This window comes from Nuphar pumila, chromosome 7 (genome assembly GCF_984573655.1).
Source record: "Nuphar pumila chromosome 7, dmNupPumi1.hap1.1, whole genome shotgun sequence".
NCBI classification, from domain to species: Eukaryota; Viridiplantae; Streptophyta; class Magnoliopsida; order Nymphaeales; family Nymphaeaceae; genus Nuphar; species Nuphar pumila.
This window is the reverse complement of record NC_143255.1, coordinates 12,446,689-12,473,715: the sequence shown is the minus strand read 5'-3', so window position 1 is coordinate 12,473,715 and position 27,027 is coordinate 12,446,689. Positions and strand designations below refer to the sequence as shown.

Sequence of the window (27,027 nt, the reverse complement as noted above, 5' to 3'; positions counted from 1 at the left end):
GAAGGGGAAGCTACGTAGAAGAAGGGTGGGGCATAGAAAAAAAAAACAAAAAAGAAAAAAAAGAAAAAGAAAAAAAGAAGAGCCAAATTTCTTTCCCGGATTTCTCTCTCTCTCTCTGAAACGGTCTTCTCTTCGACGCCATTCACGTCTGTTGTTGCCCTAATTTGAGGGTAAGAGACCCGTTCTCTTCTCGATCTCGTTTGTGGATCCCGATTTTTCCTTCTCTCGTCCGATCGCTGATCTCGGGGATCGCGTTCTGTATCGCCTTGGTTCTCGATCGATTATGGTTTCGAGAATTCTGAGCGATCCTTTCCAGTCGTGGAAATTGAGGTTGCTGGATTGCGGATTATGTTCTTTTCTGGGGGAATTCGGGCGTCTGGTTTGTTCATTTGAGGATTTGATGGTGCGGAATTGATTGGGATTGGGTTTTACTAGTTCGTTTGAGGGTAGGGATGGTGTTTTTTTTTCATGGATTTGGATGGTTAGGGTAAGGTAGAGGTTGGAATTGAGGTTTATGTTGGGAATTTGATTCGTTGGTTGTAGATTTTTTTCGGCTTTTGATGTACTGAATTTGGTTTTTCTTCGTCATTTTTTTTAATGTTGGATCTTACGAGTTTATTCTTTTTGGAATAGTGGTTAATTTTGATCAAGAATGGGCTTTTACAATTGAATTTTACATGTGATCTGAATTTGTTCTTTCTTTGCTTCACAGAGTGGATTTTGGTGGAAATTTTGGGGTGGTTGCGACTGGGGATTCCGTTATTGGGGTTCTTCTGCGGTGGCTGTGGTGATTTTGGGGAGAATTTTGCGTTTTGGAACTAGGATGTGTTGATAGTGGTGCTACGATGGAGTCGGCAAGAAGTTGGTTTCAGAAATTGCAGCCTAGAGCGGACAAGGTGAAGGCTTCGGGAAAGAAGAAGGAAACAGATAGCGGGAAGGATAGTCAACAGCAGGTTAGTGATGAGGCTCCTTCGAGCATTACGAATCAGAAAGTTGCAGCTGCGAAGCAGTATATTGAGAACCATTATAAGACGCAGATGAAGAGCTTGCAAGAACGGAAGGAGAGGTAAGGATCCAACTCAGATGCATTTCTGATGATTTTTGTTGTTTTTAATGGTTTTTCTTGGTTCAAATGCGGTTTAGTAGGTTGTATGTACACAAGCAAATGCTGTATCTGGTACCATGATTGGTTGGCAATCTCCGTGTCTTTCCAGCCGCTAATTTAGAACTTCTCGTTGGTTGTTTGGCGAGGATTTCTGCTAAAATCGAACCTTGATGGGGTTTTTAAAAGTTTATTATGCAAGTGTCATTATTTTGAGCTTCCAAAATTCTGCCGGACAGTGTTCCTCTTGTATGGTTAAGCCATACGTGCCCCAACCGTGGTAAAGCATCGGCGGTCCCCATGCGCCAGTGATATTCGATCCTGGGCCTTCAGCTTGACACAAGACCCCGCTGACCACATGGGTAACCACAGCCGGTGGTTCCATTAGAGATCCATTTGATCCTGTTTTTTCTAAGCTTTTTCTGCTTGTGTGTGTGCGCGCAAGTGCACGGGCGAGCATGCATTTATGTGGATACTGCATACTGCATACATACATAAGCTTCTTTGCCAATACAGAATTGGACAACATGGGTCAAGCATGAGTCTACCCATATCTGACTGGTGCACAAGCTGTGGATGTTGAAAGTTAACAATTCTTTCTTGTTCTTAACAATTTTTGGAATGTGGTTTGATGCATTCATTACCTGTCATGACTAATAGTATGCAAATAATTTTGAACTAACTAAACACTTATTTGTTAGATGTACTTTTAGATTTGAAATACTTTATAAAAATATTAAAATGACCTTAGTCATGACAATTATAATAAAAAACCACCATGAAATTATAAATAAATAAATATATAATGCATTACCTGTCATGACTGATAGTACACAATTAATTTTGAACAAAATAAACACTTATTTGTTAGATGTACTTTTAGATTTGAAATACTTTATAAAAATAAAGAGCCACCATGAAATTATAAATAAATAAATCAATATATATATATATATATATCAGGAAAATATATGGTGGTTCTGTAGCATGATACCTTATGGTGCTACACTCTCTTGTTTGTATGGATCTAGCCACCAAATGGTAGATCTAACCGTACAGATGTGCTTAGCATGGTTTATTTAATATGTTGAAAGGTTTTATCATGTTTAATGAACCGTAAGATTCATTTTTGAGGTGGTGAAAAATTAATGGCTCACAATTCATGAAAATAAGGTGGTTTAGAAATGGTATAAATTTTTTTATTTGAGTCAACTTTAAATACATGAAAATTAGATTTTGTTTTTGGAGCTTAGATATATGTAAATCAAGTGTACCACCGTAAGTTATGGTGGTACAGTACCACCATAGAAGCACCCATATATATGTGGGATAAGTCTTGGTGGGGATCAATGAGTTGAAACTCATTGGTGCAAGTTGTTTTGACTCAATCTGACCCTGTAGATGTGTTCAACATTTTAGTCATAAAAATTTAGTGCATTTATGGCCATTGATTTTTGAATCACCAAAAAACCTGTACAGTGCACACACCAGATTTCAGCAAGTCAAAAGTCGATCCCTGCAAACTGACCATGTAGATCGTATCCATAAGGTTGGATTCACTTAGAAAAACATGAGCAATAAGATATTATTCATTTCAACTCATTGATACTCAATGCACATCTGCACCAGGAACTTATCCATATGTATGAATCTGTGAGTTATGATACTTGATTAAGTGCATGCAGAATATTCAAGTAAAAGTGAAATATGGTAATGCACATATGAATATGATGCTTCTATAGGCCTTGAGAACTTCACATGGTTCTCATTTGTGTGATTGTTTAGGTTTTGATTTATGGGGAATACATACACTTTTACAATCCTTCATTCCACCCCTCTTTAGTATATATCAAATTTATATTTTTTGCTGAGATGGGGCAGGAGCATATGACCCTGCCCTTTATGAACCTCTACTCTTTAAAGTACTTGTGCCTCATGATTTTCAACTGAAATTTTTGCTTTAACATAATATTTACCTCATTAATATGGCTTGAAGATGACCTATCATAACTATGTCATCCCGATCAATAAGTAAAAATGTGATTCTATGTTTTCTAATGTCGACAAACACAAATAATCAAGGCCTGAGTGCTTATTTCAAAACATAAAAGTGACATCTTTAATCTGCTAGATCTCTTTTCCAATACCTTGGTGGTTGTTCCATATAATTTTTCTCCTTCAAATCTTTGTACAAGAATGCATTTTTTGCATCCATTTGATGTAGGCCCTAATCAAGTGAGCATTAGCTTGGTTCCTGTTGATGTCTGAATCCTGTACTTTCTCATAATCTAGTCTCTACGCTTGAGAAAAAGTTTTTGCTGTTAGATGCACCTTGAATCTCTCATGCTACCATCTACTTTATGCATGTGTAATAGACCTACTTATACCCACAATGACAAATATCATGAGATTTATGAAAATCTCGTGATATCTTGCGAGAAATTACTTGAACGTTTTAAATGGTAATTTCCCATGATATATTCAAAATATCACTATTTTTTCACCAAAATATAATTATCGCAATTTAAACACGCTATTTATCATAAAAAACCATGTGGTTTTTATTTATAAATATTTTTTATTTATATTTTCCTATAAAAAGTTATTTTTTATATTTTTAATTTATTTTTATTGCCGAGATTTGCCGAAAAATCAAGATTAAAACAAAAAAAAATCAAATTCTCATGAGTTTTTGACTGCCGATATTTTTTCATTTTAAAATTTTGTCACTATGCGTATACCCCACAATCTGTCACATAGGCACAGGTCTGGATGCATGGTATGACGTGTTTTTTAATTGATGACTGCCCCCCCCCACAATCTGTCACATAGGCACAGGTCTGGATGCATGGTATGAGATGTTTTTTAAATGACGGCTGGGGGTGTATGTTTGTAGAGAGAGAGAGCATACAAAGATACATTATATATGTACTAAATGTAGTGTATGTATATGCAGAAGCATTTACAAGCACTCAACACCAGAACCATAGATATACCAGCATTGACACAGGTATGCTACACATTTTGATGTACCCGTGTTACATTGCCCACAATGCTCTTTTTGCTAATGTCTTATAGTCCTTGTATGCCTGGTGGCAGTGGTTTCCTTTGCTTCCATTGCCACCAGACACACCTGATGCTCAATGCCAAATGCTTTGTAAGCAACCCATCTATCAGTGGGATGACTCAGTGAGTCATGTTTCTAACTTGAATGATTATTATACCCCTGTATGTTAAATGACTTTCCTTAACATAAAGTATAAAGAATATGGACAAGCATGTTATCCAGTCTAATCCTAGGCTGAAACTCTAAATTAAAACCCTAGATTAGAAGCTAAAACAATGAAAGTATGGCTACGTTATCTATCTCCTTGCCTTATTCTCCTTAAAAAATTCGCGAGAGCTGGATCAGAACCCAATGAGATCTGAACTCTTGATGAAAGGAGTGATTCACTGTTCTCATGTGATAATTTGAAGATTTGAGCTTCTTAGGGACAAGTCGAGAAAGAAAATAAGAGTTCAAAGGGACAGGGACATCAGCCATGGCGAAACAAAAGGTCTGCATGGGAATAAGGGTAGATTTGGACTTGCAAAAAATGATGACAAAAAGATGTGGACTTAAGAAGTAGATTAGAACTTCAAAAATTTAGATTTTAGACCGACACACTTTAGAATAATATTATGATCTTCACTTGTAACCTTTCTTTTTCATAAACCTAGTCAAATAAGGCTGGTATTGGCCTATTGAACAGGTCAATTTGTTGAATGGGAGGCCTGATTACTGATAGGCTGATCTAGGTTGCTGATTGCTGACATTAGCAATATATTTGCTGATCTGCCATCAGAGTCTGGACTGTGAAATAAAATGGTTTTTCATTTCTGTTTCTATATCCATGGTTATTTTCTTTAACCAAAAAAAGTACCAAGAAGACTAACAATGACATTGCAATAAAAAACTGGATAACAAGAACAAAGGTTTGAACAAAGAGACTAGAATCAAGAGGACCAAGGGGGAAGAAGGCCAAGAGAAGTTGGGTGGGATGAACTGAAGCATATAGGAAAAACTGATGTGCTCCTTGAACCTTCTTTCTCTTGAAACCCGTACCTTGTAATAATGGTAAAAGTGTGCCCAACGTGGAATGAGCCAGCAGTCCATGATTCACACACTGTGGGATGTCCTATCTTATTAAGACATTTATACATTTATGGAACAATGTACAATGATTTAAATTTTTGAACACCCTTGTACATAAACTGGAGCTACAGCATTGTAACATATAGTAAATTATAGAACTGCCACTTGAATATTTTCTAACTTGAATGACATAAACACACTAGTTAATTTCTATAAACAAATGTCCTGATGCTACTGATAGACAACAATGCTATTACTTGAACTATGGTAGTAAACACCTTGGCTAGTTTAAGTAGGACTCTGGGTAACTAATGTTCCCACGTTAGTGGAAACCTATTACTTCTGAAAGGAAAATAAACAAAAAGCCTTGCTTCTGGAATTCATCAATTAGGTAACTCTTTAAATAATGCTAGCATGCAAGAAACCCATTTGACATGATTATATTGGTTATGATCGATGAACATGGCATGATCTCAAAGGGATACTTGGAAACTTGGAATGGTTGATCCCAAGGAAGATTGAAGCATGCAGTTTTTTCTTTTGCTTATTTAAGTAACCATTTTGGCATATTGTTGAGCACATATGAGACATTTTTTCTGCAATTTATTTTATTACTTATGAAGGGATTCACGCATTAGGCTTACTTGTAGTAGCTTTTGCTTAAATCCACACATAGAAAAGCATGATCATCCAGCACCTTACCTCACATTACAGAGAGGCTTACTTATAGCTTTTGCTTAAATCTACACATCATGATCATAGCAATTTACCTATCAGATCTAGTAAAAAATAATTTGACATCTAACACAGTCGTCTAGTAGATCTAATAACAAGTGAAGTTAGTGTTTACTGTTAAAATGTATTGTGTATATGACATTTGCATTTGCAATTTGTATATATATAGTATTTCAGTGATTGTGAATGTCCATAAGTGACATTTTTGTATTTCATTACACCAAGCATATCGAAATGGCTGCCACTATGTGTGTGAAGAATTTCTAAGGCACACCATCACTCTACCTTATGCTATCTCTGAATATTAAATAGCAGACTTCTTCACCAAGGTGTTTCCATCACCTCGATTTTATATTCTTCTTGACAAACTTTCGATGATCACGCCATAAGTTTCAGGGAGGGTGTTAAAATTTATTGTGTACATGACATTTGCATTTTGTATATATATGTAGTTCAAGTTGTGTATGTAAACTGAAATACCCATCAGGGGTATTTCAGTCATTTCAGGTTGTAATAGATGTCAGTCAAATAGGGACTGACAAATTTCTGTTTTTATTTCTTTTATTTTTCTTTTTATGTGCTGATGTAATAGGGATGTTGGGAGCTGGTCCAACTAGCTGTTGGACCAGCCCCAAGGGCTAGAATTCTAGCCGTTGGGGCTGGCCCAACAGCTAGTTGGGGCAGCCCCCTTAAGCATGGGAGTGCCTATATAAAGGCACTCCCTCTATTGTATTTGGTATGCTTGTTTCCAAGCATTGTTGAATAAAAGCCCTTTATTTTTTATATGTTCTTGTTCTCTTTTGAGAGATTTGTGTATTGTTTTGTACTTGTGAGTGTGCACCTTTGTAGCCACTTTTGTGGCATTGTATTTGTGCACTTGTTTCATTACATACTTATCTCATTTGGATTTTGGAATGTATATAAAGTTACATTCTGGTGTTATTTGCAACCTTTTGAAACATGTCTAGCATATATATATATATATATATATATATATATATATAAAGAGAGAGAGAGAGAGGTGGTAGCTGCTAACAACTTTTCTAGCGAACTGTCAGCTAACCGTGTTTTTGAAGAGCTTTTTCCATGATTTCCTTAAATTTGATTGTACAGATGTGTTTGACATGGTCAATTTACTAGAGAACGACACTTGGGTCATGTTTTTTCGATAAAAAACATGTTTTCTTAAGCCTTGAATATTTATGAAAATCTTAGACGGTCGATTTTTAAACCTTATAAAACCTACCTGCGTATCAGAATCGGATGATCCAATTGTCAATTTATAAAAAAATCAAGCATGTAGAACACATCTGCATGGTCAAATTTAAGAAAAACATGGAAAAAACCCTTCAAAGCCTGGTTAGCTGGCGGTTAGCTTGAAAAGTGGTTAGCAGCTACCATCTCTCTCTCTCTCTCTCTCTATATATATATATATATATATATTTTCTGGAGTTAAAAAGTGGAGTGCTTCCTTTTTTCATGACCATTTCATGTTTTGAAGCTTTAGATTATTATGTGCACACAATTGAGCATGCAAGACAGCTTCCTTTTAGAATATTTGTATAATGAAGGCTTTACTCTGTTAAATTATATTTCTGATTATGTCTTACTTTTCAGGCGTTGGGTCTTGGAACGGAAGCTCGCTGATGCAGAAGTATCTGAAGAAGAGCAGTGCAACCTTCTTAAATATTTGGAAAAAAAGGAGACAGAGTATATGCGCCTTCAGAGGCACAGAATGGGTGTTGATGACTTTGATCTGCTTACAATCATAGGGAGAGGTGCATTTGGGGAGGTATTGTTCTCCCTTCTTTGTGCTCAATAGCAAAGTTTTAGAAAGCACATGTTGAAGTCAAGGTTGTTTAATCATATGTGGAGAGGCTTTATTCTCTTGTTGCTGTTTGAGGCATAAGCCCCAAACATTTCTTTGTTTTAATAATAAAAGAGCAATTAACAGTGAAAGATAAAAAAGACTTGCTCAATAACTAAGTGAAATTTTGGATATGAACTTCTTTTCATCCCACATTGTTATGATTATTATGATTATATATCATTATTATTTTTATTTTTGTTATAAAAAATGAGTGCATATTAGCATTACTTTCTTATTATATTGCAATAATTTCATAGTGTTTCCATGTTGAATGCTGTAATTTCCTCTACAACATTTTTAAGATAAGAAACAAATTTAGCACAAGAAATAGAGGAGATTTTTTCTTCTCAAATATAACTATTTTCAATTGAATTTCATTTGGATTAATAATTTTATTATCAATGCACTTTTTGCCTCCTTGAAAAAAGAAGTTATCTTTCCTTTTTACTCTCTTAACTTTATGAACTTGAGTGATTAAATCCTATTTTGCTAACTCATGCCCCTTAAAATTTGGGAGAAATCCATTTAGTTTCGTAATAAATAGATTGTAGAAATAAAACATATTTCTTATTTTCTGTCTTAATGGCCAAATCTTTCTCTCACAAAATTAGGAGAGAATCTTTGTTCTTCTGTGTCAGCACCTTTTTAGACAGTCATATTTTATAGTTACCTTTTCCTGTTATATTCTATTATATCATCAATGGATGCTGTAAAATATATTCAATACTGAGATTATCTATTGATGTTTGATTCAGTAAAGTAGATTCTGATATGTTTTCTTTAGGTGCTACGTATTAATATTTTGTTGATTGCTACTTTTTCTTATTGTCCATATTTTATTTCACAATAATCTTTTTCGGTTCTCTTTGCTGATTTTATTTGCAGTGTCATTTCTATAATGTCCTTTTCTGATAAAATATAAAAAAGAATGCCACCTGTGCCTACATTTGTTCTCATGTTAGAGTTTTATTACTTTTTAAGGTTAATTTAGCTGAAAGCACAAGCTGCCCGGTTACTTAATTTGTCCACAGTCCTGGCAGACGTTGGCTTGGATATTTTCCGTCTCTTTGTCCGTTGACCGTACTCCATTAATCTTATCTCCTGACACAATGTTTTTTCGCAAAATCTAATGAAACCTTTAGGGCTGACCAACATACTTTTGAGAAAAATGGCAGCCTGTTCTTTTGGATTTGTTGGTTTCGCACTTGAAAGAGTTTGAACTATATGTTCGTTTGATATATATACTAGTACAAAACCCATGCAATTGGAGAGAGAGAGAGAGAGAGAGAGAGAGAGAGAGAGAGAGAGAGAGAGAGAGAGAGAGAAGCACATTACATCTATGTATAAACTGCCATTATACAAATATTTTTCTTATTACAAGAACCCATTGAATAATAAAGTTACACAACTGATTCATGCCATAATTCAAAATTTTACAAATGATGATGGACTACAGGCATCCCTAAGTACTGCAGTTCCAGTAATCATCCTGTGAAAGTTTCAGACATTTAACATGGGTACTTCCTAAACGGTGCTGTATCCATGTTGACACAGTATGACACAGGCACAGCCATTTGGTACTTCATCGGTAGAGGTTAGACCAGTTTCAGATCTGACCTGATCCAGACCCAAGTCACCCAAGCCATTACCTCTTATGTCAGGGTCATGTTCATCCACTTTTATGGTGCATTAAGTGTGTGTTCATGTGTTTGTGTGTAGATATACATACTGTTTTATAAATTCCCATGCATACCCTATGTAGTCGCACCTGCACTTGTACCTAAATGACAGGTTCAGGTCCAAGGAGATCAAACTCAATTACCAATAAAACTAATGAAGAGCTGATGGGGCCATATTGTGAAGAGTGAATCAACTTCAATAATACAAGTTAACAATCCTCAAATTCAAGAAAAGCAACAAAAAAAAGAGTTGGATTCTGGAACCAAATCATGGTTAATTATCACCAGTTAATTGCACAACAAAAAGGGAAATGGAGATAATGTTTTCCTTTTGAGGTTAGAAGCTAACCAGTACAAAACACAAATAACAAAGCATAAAAAGGGTGAAACATAGAAAAAAATATCAAATATATTGTCTGCTTCCTTTTCCTTTTTCATAAAACATGGTAGGAGGTCCAGGAGTCTGCAACTATTAAACACCAAGGATTAAGGAGTAAGTCATTTTAGGACCAAACAGATGCATGTAAACTGGAACAAGCAAGTCGGTAGAGGAGATGCAAGGATGAAAGAGTAACCACCACAATCAAATGCACAACTTACTGTTTTACACGTTTTGTATCCGCCTCGGCTGATGACAGCTTATTTTGCGATCCTTCCACTTTGTCAGATGATACATTTTGCTCTGTGGAACAGAATCCCCTGTGTCTTGCTTTTCATCAGCTGTGGCTGATGTGCCTTCTTTCTAAGTAGACAATGATTCTGAGGTTACAGATGCAGTGCTACAATATATATATATATATATATATATATATATATATATATATATATATATATATATATATATATATATATATATATATATATATATATATATATATATATATATATATATATATATATATAGTTGTAATGAAGTATGCGAAAGCACGAAAGCACTAGCCACTAAAAGGCTTACAAGATCACAATCATACAAGTGCACATGCACAATCAATAAGGCAAGGGAAAGATGCGAAAGCACTAGCCACTAAAAGGCTTACAAGATCACAATCATACAAGTGCACATGCACAATCAATAAGGCAAGGGAAAGATACACAAAAATGTAAAAATTATAAGCCTTTATTGATCAAATGCTTCATATATACAACAAAAGGAGAGGAGAGGGAGCTCCCAATGGTCATATTTCTGACCGTTGGGAGCCCCAACGACTCTATGGTCATTTTGACTATAGATGGCTCTACAATATTACATATTAAGGAAAAAAGGAAAAAAAGAACTGTTTAATAAACGGTTTTATTACATGTCTGAAATGACAAAAATGCCCTTATAGAGCATTTACCTATATATATACTATCTTAACAATAGTATCTCACTAAAGCTTAATAAGTTGGTGAATGCTTAGAAGCCTACGGTGTTCACTGTATGCTGCTCATTTCTGGACAAGATATGAAACTTTTTGGCATATAGCTAGTTTTTGTTTTATATGTATGGGATGTCTGCTATTCAAATCTGCATGGGCTGGAGATCAACTAATGTTAATATGAAATTTTCAACATATGGTTAGATTTTGGTTTTTATGTATGGGATCTGTGTTTTTCAAATTTGCATGTGCTAGAGATGAGTTAATGTTAGTTCAGACCTATGCTCGAGCATGGTGATTTGATATGTGAATTCTTGGTTTGGTGGACCTTTGTCTATGTTTTATTTTCTATCTGATTGCTCTTAAATTGTTTGCATTATCAGATTGTTTGATACATTCGTATTGAATTTTTCCATATGTGGCCCTTCCATTTAAAGTTGCTTTTATTTCCAGGTAAGAGTTTGTAGAGAAAAGACCACTGGCAGTGTTTATGCTATGAAGAAGCTAAAAAAGTCAGAGATGCTTCGCAGAGGCCAGGTATGGCTTTCAATGATTTTTTAAGGTGCTTTCATGTTTTCATTTTTTTCAGAAAAGCTGTCTTATGCTTATATTCTGATACTTGTTGCTTAGGTGGAGCATGTCAAGGCAGAAAGAAACCTTCTTGCTGAGGTTGATAGTCCTTGCATTGTGAAGCTTTATTGTTCCTTTCAAGATGAAGAGTTCTTGTATCTGATCATGGAGTATCTTCCGGGTGGTGACATGATGACATTACTTATGCGCAAAGATATACTGACCGAAGATGAGGCTAGATTTTATGTGGGTGAAACAGTCTTGGCTATTGAGTCAATCCACAAGCATAATTACATACACAGGTTTTTGTTCTGATTCTGCCTATTGCTTTTGTGGCTAATTGTGTTAATCTTGTCATTTTTTCTGAGAATTGCATGGCTAATATGGTGATGCTTCTTCATAGAGATATCAAACCAGACAATCTATTGCTCGATAGATATGGGCATTTAAGGCTTTCAGATTTTGGGTTATGTAAACCATTGGATTGTAGCAGCCTACCCAGTCTTAGTGAGAATGACCATGCAGCTGGAAGAAATAAATCATCCCTAGAGAGTGATGGTAACTTGAACAATTCTCCAGCACCTAAACGCACACAACAGGAGCAACTATTACATTGGCAAAGGAACAGGCGCATGCTGGCAAGTTCATGATCTTGTCCTGTAGTGACTTTTTTCATTCCTGCTTTTTCTCATATCATGAAATCAAATATCCATATATGCTAGTAACAAAAGGTTGATGCGTGGACCATTATTCTTGGCACCATTAAGCTAAAAAATGCAACTGATTATATTTTGTTAGATGGTGTTGTGGAAGTGTATTACTTGATAAACCAATTACAGATTGTTAGTTTCGTAACTTTGAACTGTTATTACAATGGCAATTGTTTTCTATTGGGATTTTATGTCACCTTCTTTCTATTATAATAATTCTAAAAGGTTGCACTGATAACTACCTGTTATAATTAAGTGAATCTATTGCCAGGTCCCACAGAAAACTACATGAAAGAGCACGTTAGTCACTTGCTATAACAGGCATATTCTTTATTTTAGAGAAAAAAATTGCAAGAGGTAGTTCTTTATTTTTCAATTTACCATGAGTATGAAACACAGAGACCTACACAAATTAGGCATGACTTGTTATTAACTTGGCTCAAGGATAGAAATATTGTAAAATGATAACTCACTCTAAAGTCGATGCTTACCCTATTATGCTTGAAATTATGTAACAATCATAGAAGTGACTGAGTTTTTATTACTAAATATATAACTACTACTTACTGGCTAGCAATATGTGCAAAGGAGCTGTATCATATCTAGAAGCATTTTAGATTCTTAAAATCAAACCATTACATTTCTACTGTTCCTGCAGCTTGAGGTGTGTTACATTCTGTTTCCCATGTCACATTTGAAATTTCCGGATATGTTATACTAATGTACTTGTACTTGGTATGTACTGTATGTTGATGCCTGTACCCAAAAGTGGGTGGTTTTCTCTGGATTCTGCTGCTAATTGATATAACTAGCAGTCCTGCTGTGTATATATAATAGTCACTGTAGTGTTCAAGGTAATTTCTCGGCAAGGGTTTTTCTCGGGGATATTTTTATAAAGTGATTTTCTCAAGAAAATCTTGGGAAGATCTCGTAAGCTATGAATAACAAAAAAGACAAGAAATAATGGGTTTTATAGTACTTTTCTTGCAAAAATATAAAGAAACAATTAGAAAATGTTTTAAAATATAAAAGAAACAAAGAAAGATACTTAAAGCATAAAAAAGATATTTTTTGAAAATCTCGGGAATATATTGGGAACATATCGCAATCTTTTAGGTTCTGTCAATATTTTGAAAATCTTGGGAAAATATATACTGACCTTGAAATACTGATAATATCGCTATATTTTCAAAATATCGGTGACTGTGGTAAATATACAGTATAAGAGTGCATACTTTGTGTGCTTGGCTTGCCTATCGCTATGTTGTCATGACCCCTGCCTAGCAGCAATTGGATCTGGCTGTCCTAGTTCCAGCTACTCTCTTCTCAGATTTCTTTCAATTTACTTTTTACTTTTTTCCACTCAAAATTGCAGGCTTATTCTACTGTTGGCACACCTGACTATATTGCTCCTGAAGTTCTATTGAAGAAGGGATATGGGATGGAGTGTGACTGGTGAGTGATGTTGGTAGAGGCATCTATTGCGGTTTCATTATTATGTACTCTATGGTTGTGATAAAAATAGACAATTCCTTCTTGTAGGTGGTCTCTTGGTGCTATTATGTATGAAATGCTTGTGGGTTATCCACCTTTTTATTCAGATGAACCAATGGCAACTTGTAGAAAGGTACTCATGGATTTGAAATTTATTTATTTAGACTTTTAATATGACATCACATCATGCATGGCAGTTTATCGCTTATATTTGGTGCTGAGCTTTTTGATGGTGTAGGATTGCTATTATATATTTCTTTTGCACATCTTCAACCTTGTAATGGTATCAGAGAACATGAAAAAATGTAGCGATGGAACTCACGTTTCTTTCCCTCAATTTGTCTAATTGAAATGAAAGAGCTTATGATTGTTTCATGATTTCAAGCGCTAACATACTATCCTTCATAACAAATTGGTTCTAGAAGCCGGCTTTCTAGTTCGGCACTGATTTTAGTCTGAGAAGGGAGGGGTTTGGACTAGAGATCCTTGGATCGGAGAGCTAGGAATCTCAGGGATGAGGTCCCTTTGGTCTGCGATCTGAGGGATTCAAATGCTCCCTTATTATTTTTTGTAGCTGAAGAATATCAAGCTTAGAGAACATGATCAACTTTAAAGAGCTTCCCTCTTGCATCCAGATTGGATATTAATTAGAAAAAAGTGAGCTGTTACTGTTCAACACACCTGACCATCGTGGTATATTGGCTGGCAATGTCTTGGCTGCAGATTAGGATCATTACTGATGAGGTATTTAGGCATGAATATTTTAATGGTATTTCGAGGAGTAGCCAGTAGGCAGGAGTGAAAGATAGGATGAGAAGCAAACTTCAATTATGGAATTCAAAATATCTCTTGCTTGCTGGATGATTAATTCTCATTAATCGTGTATTAAACAATATTCCTTCATTTGTTTTAACTTATTCAAAATGCCAAGGAAAACAGACTAGAAGTTTATTTATGTAAAGGTAAGAAGAATAAGAAAAGGGTTCATTAACCTGACTGGCATAAGGTGGTTCTTCCCATCAATAGGGGGGAACACTGAACACTATGTTACAAGGCCACATCTCTCAAGGGGCGAATCACATGTTGGTACGACATGACTCAGTATTCGGTGCGATTCGTATAGGGCAAGGTCAATAATGTGTCCGACATGTTGACAAGATATGATACACATCCGACACATTGCACGGTGTCCGATACATCCAAATGGCATTGGAAATGCTAGACACGATGTCCGACACACTCAACATGGTGTCTGACATATTCAATATACTGTCTGACATGCATGACACAGTGTCTAACACGATAAAAAGTATGCCTATATATATTAATATAATATATGTTCAGTTGTGTCCTCAAATCCTAATTTTTGAAAAATGCCATATCGTACCAAGTGAATCTGCATCGTATCCCGTACCTGCATCTGCATCCATGTGACAGAGACTGAACATGCATTAGAAGGTTTGATGTATTAAATAAAGTTTTTTGCATCAAATGGTGGTGGAAACTGAGTATACATGATGGTGTTAAAATGTATCTTTGTTATTTTTTCTTGCGCATTTGTGTCTATTTTTACAATCTTTCATCAGTGTTGTAGACTTGTAGTAATATGTAATATTAAGGGTATTTCTGTCCTTTTCTGCATCCACAGCTTATTGGAGGCAAAGTTGCATTGTACAGGTTGTAAGTTATATAAAAGCGGAGCACCCCTCATTAGGAGTCATGACTCTTCAAGCCAGAACATCCTTTCTTCTTCTTCTTCTTCTTTTGTGATTCACAAGAGGAATTGAACATGGTATCAAAGCCATGTTTTAGTGATTGAACTTATCAAAGTATATGTAGAGACACCTTTTCCTTTTCTTCTCTCCAAATCTATGTCAAAGGGAGGTGGGTGTGAAGGGTGCGACACATCAATTTCAAATATATAATGGATTGATTGGATTCAAACTTGGTTCCAAATCTGGGCCTAATCAGCTCGACCCAAGTAGACTGGGTCTGCTTTGACCCAGGTCTAAATCAGATCTTTGTCGGAGTAGACCCAGGATCTGCTTTGAACCAGGTCTAAATAAGAACTGGGTCAAAGCAGACTGAGATCCGAGCACAATTCAAACTTGCTTCTTTGACTCGGGTCTTATTCAGACTTGGGTCAAAGCAGACCATCCTTTTGTAACATCTGGTCTCCCAGGTGTTACAAAAATATGTGTGTGTGTGTGTGTGTGTGTGTGTGAGAGAGAGAGAGAGAGAGAGAGAGAGAGAGAGTTTTATTTCATTAATTTGACCCCACAGATGTGTTAAGCATGGTCCCCTTACTAAGAAATGCACTTTTGATGGAGTAGTTTCGACATAAAAACATGATTTTCTCGATCGTGATTTTTTTACACATTGAGGACCATTGAATTTTGAAGCATTTAAAACATCTGTTATACAATGCAATCAGACAATCTAAAACATGTTTTTGAGCAAATAAACCACAGATAATATCTGGGCTTGATTTGCAAAAAAAAAATCAAGAAAGCATGATGGAACAGGGTGTTTCTCATTCAAGTAGCCAAAATTTTACCCTATATATTATATATATGTATATCAACATAAATAATGAGAAATAAGGATAACCAATGCAAAAAGATGGTCTGAGCTGCCTCAGAGGTGCGGGCTGACAGCTTGCAGCAATTTTTGATCAGATTGCATTTATGAATCTTTCTGATCTCAGCAGATGATGTCATAAAAAAAATGGAGAAAATAAATAAAAGAAGAATAAAATTAATCTAGGAATCGATTCTGAGAACAGGAACTGATCCCAGTACAACCCTGCTACTGACAATAGCCTGACTCTCTCTCTCTCTCTATTAAATGCAGCAGTTCTAAGATGATTGAAATTTGTCAACAAATTTATTCTGAGATCTTTCTTCCTATTTTATTGGATAAACATCATGCCTTTTTTTGGAAGAGGGCTGACATAAAGGGGCTTTGAATAAGATCCAAAACAGAAGTGAGGCAAATATGAAGAGAAAACTGATTGATTTTAAGAAAAGAAAATTGAAATAGATTTTAAGGAAAAGGAGAGGATCTACGGAGAACAAGAGGGAAGAAATAAATAATAGTAGGAAAAAGAATAGATCAGAAAAAAATCAACAAAGGAGGATCATCAATCAAGACCTGATGAAGACGTATGCCATGTTAAATTAGCTTTGTAAATAGTTCCCTACAAGCAAAGATAACAAAGGAGGAGAAAAAGAAAATCGAAGGAAAGGATGGGAAACTTCTTGGGAATGGCATCTATTCCTCTAGGGGCATCTCATGTATATTAAGCATCTCATACAATGAATTATATAGCCATAATCTACCAGGAAGGGTAAATGTCCAACATACCCCTATACATGGTAAAAATAAATGTCATGCCTGTTCTTATTAGTCTCTAGTCTTTTCCCAACCAGACCAAGAGTCTAATAGTATGTTTTGATGAAAAAATAGAAAATATGAGAATAAGGTTTAGGAGGAGGAGGAGGAGGCAACATTGGTGGTGGCAGCAGAAGAAGACAAGACTGAGGAATAGTCTCTACTTCCACTGGATAACCTTTTTATCACCAAGATGAAAAGAGGGATCATGGGGTAAAAACTCTTGAAAAAAAACCTAGAAACTATGATTTTAAAAACTGGAAAAAGTTGTGGGTTGGCCCGGTTAACAAGTGGTCGACCTGTCAACAAAATGTCTCAATTCAGGCCCAGCCTTAAGCCATTCAAGATGTAAATTCCCAACTCAATCAGGCCCAAGGTGGGCTGTGTCTGGGCCAAGGTTTCCAGACTAGGAAGCGGAAATGGGAAACACTACTAGAATAGGAAGTGAGAAGTGTGACATTTTAAAATTTATAGAAATGGGAAGCAAGGAATCAATTTAAAAGCAAAATGAGAATAAAAAAAAAATTGATATAGGAATTGAATGAGAAGCAAAATGATAATTGGATGAAAATTGAATAAAAACTCGAATAAAAATGACTATCCTTAGATTTCATGATTTCTAGTGTAAGAATTAAATTTTTGTTAAAATCTGAAAATGATGGTCACCAATTTAGAGAAAGAACATGGGAAGTAAGTGAGAAGCGTGAGAGGAAGCGTAAAAAACATGAAAAGAAGTGTGAGAGAAACATATAGAAATCATGTAGGGAAACATGGAAGAAGTGTGTGGGAAGCATAGGAGAAGTGTGAGAGAATTGAGATTCCCATCAAGTTTCGGAAGCAAGGAGTATTGCTCTTCCAAAGCGAGTTTCTGGGCATCACTTCCCACCGTTCTATGAACCTTCCAGTAACTCTGATTTGGGCCCATGCAACTGCTTGACACTATGCCCTTCCCTAGCAGTAGTCGTCTTCATTTTTTTTCAGATTTGTTTTTTTTTTCCTTGTGTGTGTGTGCATTAATTTTTGCATTGATGTGTTGGATTCTTTTGTTTTAATTTTAATGTTCCTGGATATGTGCTTGGGTGAGGCAGTCTGGTTTGGTGCCTGGTTGTGTTTCTTGATTAGAACAAAATGATGTCTAGTAGGGTAACTACAGAATGTCTCATCTTTACTGAGCCAAGTGAGATTTTTCTGCATCCATCCTGAAGATATCTTTTGTTTTGTGTGGGTAATACCCATGATCTGGATAAATTATGCTTGATCACAATCCTGAAGATATTCAGGAACTTTTTTAATGGAAACATGTGCTCATTGTTAAGATGTAGGAATCTAAATATTATGCATAAATTATTCTTGGTGCCTTAAGTCTATTTTTTTAATCCTAGTGAGACATGATTTGCCTTTTTATGAATTGATATTGTATGATTTATGTTTGATTTTTTCATCGTTTTAGATTTTCTCTCTTGCAGATCGTGAATTGGAGGACCCATTTGAAATTCCCTGAGGAGGCAAAGCTATCTGCTGAAGCTAAAGATCTAATCAGTAAGTTGTTATGCAATGTTGAACAGAGGCTGGGTACAAAAGGCGCTCATGAAATAAAGGTCTGCTCCACTTAACTTCCAGTATTTCTTTTTTGTTTGTTACTTGCTTAATGGGGCTAATAAGTTTCCTCTTTGATAGGCACACCCTTGGTTTAAGGGTGTCCAGTGGGACAAATTATACCAGATGGAAGCTGCATTTATACCAGAGGTCAATGACGAGTTAGACACTCAGAACTTTGAGAAGTTTGAAGAGGTTTGGTGTTTCTTTAGAATTTCTTGAAGCTGCTTTTCTGTTTCTTTATTTTTTACAGATATCTGTTTTTTTTTTCAAAAAACAATTGCAATGGTTCAATGAAAATTTTTGTAACTCGTTTGTCTACTTGTGTGTATACTTTTTACATACAATATAATCATTGTACGAAATATGATAAAAAGAGATAAAAGGATTACCTCTGATCCTTGTGATAAAATGCGATCAACATTTGCTGAAGGTCAGAGTTTGTGGCTGAAGAGAATTAAACAGCTGATGGCAGAAGTTTGAACCTTGCACATAAAGCTTGTCAAATATAGTCCATATTGGAAATAAAGGCCATTTTAACAATTAAATAATACAGATCAAATAAATTATAATTGGAATTTTTATGGAACACTTGTGTGAAGTGCCCAACTTGCTATACAAGACACATGAACTAGGTACCAGTTGATGTGTTCTGAAAATGATTAGTGTTGATGTGATATATCTATAGGAAATATGGAAATGTCATAATACCTATGTCAAGAAAAGCAATTGCCTTCTTATCTAGGTGACAAAGGTGGGGTTGCTTCAGTTCTTTGGACTTGACCTCTTAGGCTAGACATTGATAAAATAGACGGTGATCTTTTATGTTACTTTTGTTGCCTATGTTTGGCCACTATATATATTGTAATGAAACAAGCAGAAATACAAAATACAATGTGCTTAAGCACAAATATAAGTCCACTAGGGAACAATACAAAAGCACAAAAGTGCATACAAAGGCTACAAAGAGCCAAACAAGAGAGCAGTATAAAAATAAATATGTTATTCACTTAACAAAATGCTTAGAAAAGCATAGGAATTACAAAGGGGAAACCCCCTATTTATAACTACAAAAGAGAGAGAAGGGGAGCAGCCCAACTAGTCGTTGGGCTGCTCCAACAGCCATATTAATAAAAAGAGTTATAAAAAATTTAAAATATATATATATAAAATATAAAACAGCCCCTACTAGGCTGACCCTATTACACCAGTGAAAAGACCAAAATGCCCCTGATGGGTATTGTCTATTATATATATATATATATTAACATATATATGGGTTAATCTAACATTAAACTAGTTGTGTTTAACATTAGATGTATTCAACCTTATTAAAATGACTAAAATACCCTTGAAAATGGTATTTTTCTAAAATGCATGGTTACTTTTTGGGGCCTTATACGTCTTTTGAACTTGGAGGGGATTGAAAGTCAAACACCTTATCCAAAAAAGTAACTTTATGAAGCTATCAAAGTCCACCTTTTTTACCTCAAAAAGTAACCTTGGATTTTAAATTTTTTTATTATTTTAAGGGTATTTTAGTCATTTTAATAAGGTTGAATCCATCTAATGTTAAATATAATGTTAGATTAACCCTATATATATGTTCATGTCAGCAGTTTTGGTTAATTTGTTCTTTATGCCATTATTAAGTATCTCCACTTGAATTGTCTATTGCAGTCAGGGATGCCTTTACAAACTTCATTGAAATCTGGCCCATGGAGAAAGGTGAGGATTGATTTCACTGTTGCCATAGCAAAAACTATTATGCTTGCATTGCATTTTTGGCTTCTTGCAGTGCTGTTTCCAAACATGCATCTTTTTTACAACAAATTAAATAGTTGTAAAATGTTCTCCTGGAACTTACTTGGAAGTGCACCTCTTAACATACCAAAGTATTTTTTTTCCAGAAATATTTGTTTATATTCTCTTAAGCATCATTTGAACTTGCTGAAAATGCCTTCTATCATTTGAAAAGGGAGGGGAAAGAAACTCTGCTGATTTAGGAGTACTAGCTATGAAGTTTTTTAGAACTGTGGATGTTTTTTTAGGACTGTTGATGTTACTTGAATTGGGAGGATGGCCTAACTAGGCACTTTGATGCGCCCATGTTATGGTCATGCCTTATCTTGCCACCTTAAAGTTCAATTCCTTAGGCCATTATCCATCCCATGGAGCTACCATCCGACTAGTCACCAAAACCTGCCTTGCTCAAATTCTGAAGGCCTTCTAAGCTCATGCACTTCTTGTGGTAACCTTATATTTCAATGTGAACTAAGCATAGTCGTCAGGTTTGTGGACTATGTCATGGATATAGTCCAGTTGCTGGTATGCTAGGGGTTGGATCATTTGGACTAAGAAGAACATGTGTGCACTAACAACTCTAAGTCATGGGTCCTGTGTCGTTGCCCAAAGTAGAAAACCTTGTAACAATAGAACTGGCACTATCTATCGACATTGCTGCAAGCAAAAACATCTGCCTGAGATTTCTAATCTATTGACATTAAATGAATAAAATGGAGCATGACTAACTATTTATACTTGTTAGTAAGCATTAATGGGTTGATCATGCAATAGCAAGAAATGAAGCGTCATTTGCATTTTATGCATATTACTAGGCATTAATCTATTGGTTACTCGATAGCAAGATATGGGATCTCTGCCAGAAATCTGAAATGATTATGATCATAAGTTCATTGGCAATTTCAAGCTAAGAAAATGCTTTGGTTTATCTTTTAGTCATATTTTTCTAGCCAGTTTTTAACTCTGGCAGTAGATGGTATAAGTTTTCTAGCTTGTGATATCTCATAGACACAATGAAGTTATGTGAGTTAGAAATGGTTATGATCAATGCTATCTGTCTTATATATATTGCTATTTTCTTATGCTTACTTCTGAGTTCTAACCAGCATACATTGCTTGACTGCCATAATTAGTTACATATTTGTCAAATTATCCTAGGTGCATTTAGTTGAGTGCCCTTTCAAGATTTGCTACTTTGTTGAATATATGCATTTTTCCGTATGAGTACTAATGTTTCTTCTTGGTTAATGTTTTTCCTAAAAGTCTTACTAATTTCCTTTTAGTATCATTGAGTTTTCTCTCTCTCAATTTGCAACCTTTCTGTGTCTGTGGTAATCAAACGATGTGCTTGCTGTGATACTGCAAAACAAGAATTGCTGCAGTTGGCTTGGTACTTGTTATCACAAAATATGGGCTTCTAGGAATATGACTTAATGTTTATGTTCAACTACATTTTCATTGTGAAAATTTTCACTAAAACTAAAGGCCTGGCACAATATAAGCTCTAATGCTTGATTTATCTACAACTTTCTGTTTTTTCCAACAGTTTTTTATGTGTTTTTGTGAAGGATACAGGTGAAAAAGAGTTGCTTTAAGTTTGTCTTGCAACCTGTAAAGTTGCAGTGTACTTTTCCTGGTCACCTCAGCCTTGGCTGCTGCTCTGATAGCATACACATGGCTGAGCCATGCTGTCTTCCATGAATCCTGTGTGGTTTCCACATTTTCCATTGTTGAGGTTTTTTTGATGCAAAGATTGTCTGTTCATAATCAAGAGGCTTATGCATCTCTGAGGGGCCAAAGGTTTTATATACTTAAAATAAATTGGCTTCACCCCCCACCGTTTTGAGGGGTTCCTGGAAAATAGTAACTTCTCTAAGGTTGGGAAATAAACTTTGAAAATCCTATTCCCCTTAAAAAAAACCGAAGATTTTTTCAATCAGATCATTTTTTGTTGATTCTCATCAAGGAACAAAGTATTTTAATGAAAACCATGCTTTCAAGAAAAAGGTTTTACGTTCTTTTCGCGAACCTTTTATTTTTCTTTAAATAACCTAAACATTGATTTATTAAGAGAGTGGGAAGATGTCACTTCAGGTACATTCGGGTAAATCCAGTGATGAGTAACAACCAGTTCTAGAGGAACCAATCCATGGAATACCTGGTGTAGGCCACTTCATTCTTGCATAAGCTACCGTCCAAAACTGCACTTGAAAATGCTGGTTTCAGGTTTAGGGATTCCCATTAAACAACTGGTTGTTCCTTTGACTCCATGAGAGCAAGCTTTGCAAATTCTGCTAGGACCCAAGATCAATTTCTGGATACATGATTTTGTCTTTGAGATTGATAGAGACATCTGGCCATGAAAAGTGAAATAATTGCTGAAAGAAGGTGCACAACCAGATGAGAAGTTGACTCTTTGTCATGCGTCCACATAATGAAACTACTGGCTAGCTGAAATGCTTCATCTGGCCTTGCAAAGTGAAATAATTGCTGAAGGAAGGTGCACAACCAGATGAGAAAGTTGACTCTTTGTATGCACCCACATAATGAAACTGCTAGCTAGCTAAAATGCTTTCTTCTTCAAATTGATTTAGATATTACTGTATCCGCTGGAACCAACTATGCAAAAAATTTAGCCCTTTGGGAAGGGCCATGACTCCAAATTGAGAACTTAGGGAACCAAGGTATACTGGGTGAAGCATTGATCTATAGCAGGAACGTGTGAACAATTTAATTTTGCCTCATGCCCAACTAATTCCGCCAGTTTTGCTGCATCCAGCATGCGTATTCTTTTTTTCATTTTCATTTTTTCTGTATTCTGTTGTTGAAGGAGATTTTTATTATTTCTTTTCTCATCTCCAGTCTTTTAAAGATTTTTACAACCTTTAATTTTATGTTTCGTTCGGAAGTTGTTTCTTTTGATTTATTATTTCTTTTAGAAATATTCTTTTGTTTGTACATGGGTATCTATTTTCCATCTCTCAATCTTTGGTTATATATTTTTTCAGCTTATTTGCATCCTTAACCTACCTATTTGTCTGTTATTATTGGACATCGTATTTTTTCTTTTTCTTTTTTTTTTTATAACAAAGGAAAACCCTCATCAAGAACTGGGTTACTTAATGGGCCCACCTCCCTGTGAGGTAAAACTCCGGGTTTGAGGACCCAGCCTTAAGTGCCCTAACCATGATAAAGCAACGACAGCCCCCATACGCCATCGGGATTCGATCCCGGGCCTTCAGCTTGATACAGCACCCCAATGACCACATGGGTAACCACCACGGCGGTGACACTGTGTTTTGTTCTTATAAATTTGTTTAATTACTTCGTGCTTCTTTTATTCTTTTTCCAAGAGCTTCGGAAACTCATCTATTAAATTTATTAACCCATAGGTGGCTTGAAAGTTTTCTGCATTGAGCTCAATTTTAGATAAGTTTTTTTAATGTAGGTAGTGCAGATTCTACTGCATGCTATGAGGAATTGAGTTCAGTCAGATTCATGCTATTTAATATGTAGACACGATTTTACTTTTTGCACCCCTAGGATTTTGTGATATCTTCTCACAGTTGAGTTGATATAGTTCTCTTGTTTTTCTGCAGATGCTTTCATCCAAAGACGTGAATTTTGTGGGATACACATACAAGAACTTTGATATTGTTAACGATCAAAATGTGCCTGGAATTGGTTCTCTCTCTCTCTCTGAGCGACACATGCATTTTGTTGGATCATACCTGCAAATTGAACATGGTATTCTTTTCTTCAAATGTTTGAAATAGTTCTGTTTGATTAATGCAGCCGAACTGAAGAAAAAGAGCAAGCCAAAGAAGCCATCAATTAAGACATTGTTCGGTATGACCTTCAAAGCCTTCTCATTCCATGAAATGGAACCTTTTTCAGTTTTATGGTTCTTCAAATCATCCTTTGTTTGCTGCAGACCCTGCTGCTGGTCCAAATCAGCCCATCCAGGGAAGCTTCCTGAACCTATTGCCTACTCAGCTGGAAGTCTCTGAAAGCCCTGAAGGGTCACCACCACACAACATGAAACCTCCACATCAGCCTCATTTTGTTAGCAGATAGTCGAAAACTGCAAATCTTAGTCGAGGAATTGTTCACATCAGAATTTTCTAGCAAAAAAGATCCGAAAACTGCCTCCAATCCTTTTCTTGGTCTTCCATGTAAAGCCTTCAATTCAAAGGCTTCTACAGTTTAGAGTGGACCATGGATCACTTAGCAAGTATTCTGATAAAAAGTAAAGGAGAGGCAAGCTCCATTGCTGTCGCTGCTTTGTAATGGAGGTCTCCTGTTATGTAAATGTTAATGGCAGCCTCATATATGCATGTGTGTGTGTGTGTAATCATGTGGAAACAATTTTATACGTAGATAGAAATTTTGGGACTTTGACAAATCTACCTGATTTGAAAGAGACTTGCACTATTGACACTTGAAAGCAGTGCAGAAGGGGTATGGATGATGAGGTCAATGAGCACAATCAACAGGGTGGGATTGGATTGAGGGGGCTTTATTTTAAAGTTGATCTTTCAATGCATGGCCATGTTATGCCCGTTGATGTCCCATGCAATGTCTGGATCATAGCCATCGTTCCTTTGGAGAAAAATACTGGAAGGAGGATCCTTGCTTTTGGAGGTTAGTGGCAGAGGGAGCCCACAACAAAAGATTCTGCTTGGAGGCTGTGGGAAAATTGTCAAGTCCTTTGGCTTTTTATATTTATGGGTCCCATGTCTTTTTCTCTAGCAATCTCCATATTCTATGCGCACTTGAACAGGTGTCACATTGTGGTATCCTCGTTCATGAGGAACTCTTCTGACTTTTAAAGTGTTTAGTTATTTATTTGTTGTTCACTTGAACTACATTGTATAAACACATATTTTGGTTCATTGATGGTCAATTGAAGGCATCAAGCTTTTTAATCATTTGTTTCTGTTTGAAAATATTTTAGATGTAGTTTATGGATATAGTTTAGATCATAGTTCTCAGGAAACGAAATAGATACGAGTAGGATGTGTGAAGTAGAAGCGGAGAAGCGAGTGCTAAAAAGTATCAAGTGAGAAATGAAGTAAATTAAGCAAGTCTAAGAAAAATGAAAAGGGAACACAAAAGGCAATATGAAGCGCAGGCAGAAGCAAATAAGAAATGACAAACACAAGTATAAAATAAAATAAAACTAGCATGCAAATGTGTCATAAAAAAAAAATTATATGAAAATGTAAGAAGCAAGGGGAAAGCGAATGAGAAGTGATAAGAAGCGAGATGAAAATGATGAGAAAGCTTAAGAAAATCGATTTGGAAAATGAGGAAAAAATGGACTTCTAACTGAAAGAAATTGAGTTTCTCATATTTTGGAATCAGATTTCCTAAAGCTTCCCTTCTTTTCACGGAAGTGAAGAGTTTCTGCCTTCTCGAGAAACGAGCTTCCCCATGTAGCAAGGAGCTTCTGATCACTATGGTTTAGATTCAAAGAAAATCTACTTTTAAATTCACATCAACTACTAAATGACATAGAGATGGATGTGACTGCATAATTCTCAGGCAATATAATTTCCTTAATGGAGCTAAAAGAGCATAATTGCATGCCAGTTCCAGCAAAATTTTCTGTTCTTTCCATTTAGTATTTCTAGAAAAATAAGAGCAGCGTGACTGAGGTGGCATAATGGTTTCCAAAATCTATTTGGGTCCCAATTTGATTCGACAAAACTACATCCCGAATCTTCTGAGCTTGGATGAGGGGCATCCCCACTTTCATTTTTCACTGTTAGTGATTTAAGATGGCAAAGTGTTTATGAAATTCTTTGCGTGGGTTTGGTGACTTACCTTACATGAAAGAAAATTACTGTTTGAATTAAAGCGAACGGCCGAACATCTTGTTAGAGAGAGAGAGAGAGAGAGAGAGAGTTTAATTCTCTCTGAATTGAAGTCCTTTTCCCATAAAGTTGTAGACTATCAGGGAGGGTGTGTTGCATTGGGATGGAAGCACTGTTTCCATGTGTTGCTGAAAAAATGGTTGCCAAAAGAGCATGCTTGCAATGCCCTGTAATTTTTGGTTCCTGTGATTGTAAATCACAATTATCATACAAAAAGTAGTTGTGATTGTGATTGATTTTGCTTCTTTTCGCCTTGAAACTTGTGAAAGTAGATAACTAGGTTGACCTTGTGATCTACTTTTACTTTCGACCAAAACAAATATGCCAATGTTGACTAAAAACATACTCCTATGAACTCCATCCCCAATGCAGTGTTTGGGCAATTCCACCGCTCCCAAACAGAGGGTGTTGGGAAAACCTCAGTGCACTGCTCCCAAACATTCAATTCAAGACTCCCAATGAGAGCCCTAATCATAACATACTTCATCATGTGCAATTTAGCTAATAAGACACTTGATTTGAAATATTGGTACACTATTTGCTGTATGCATCGTTTCTGCACAAATCAGATTAATTACTATTACCTCTCCTCACTGTAAAGAAATGTGCTTTTATGAGCATGAACTTTTAATATGAATCTGAAATCATGTGAAGATGTCTATGGAGGAAAGGAATCTTGTGATCGCCATCTTTTTTCTTTCTT

General features: G+C 35.8%; 1 protein-coding gene across 2 annotated transcripts; it reads left to right on the top strand.

The window, feature by feature from the left end:
* Positions 1-24,850, top strand: LOC149831171 (uncharacterized). Of its 2 annotated transcripts, XM_090013711.1 has the most exons (14): positions 1-170; positions 713-1,066; positions 7,590-7,764; positions 11,333-11,416; positions 11,510-11,751; positions 11,853-12,087; positions 13,535-13,614; positions 13,702-13,786; positions 18,513-18,644; positions 18,724-18,837; positions 20,323-20,370; positions 24,045-24,129; positions 24,241-24,294; positions 24,380-24,850. In XM_090013711.1, exons 2-14 carry the CDS (start codon positions 846-848, stop codon positions 24,520-24,522), a joined length of 1,698 nt encoding a protein of 565 aa, XP_089869837.1. In that variant the 5' UTR covers positions 1-170; positions 713-845; the 3' UTR covers positions 24,523-24,850. The 2 variants fall into 2 exon arrangements, with proteins under 2 accessions (XP_089869837.1, XP_089869838.1); XM_090013712.1 differs by lacking the exon at positions 20,323-20,370 and having other exon boundaries at positions 24,380-24,661.
* The last annotated feature ends 2,177 nt before the right edge of the window (positions 24,851-27,027 follow it).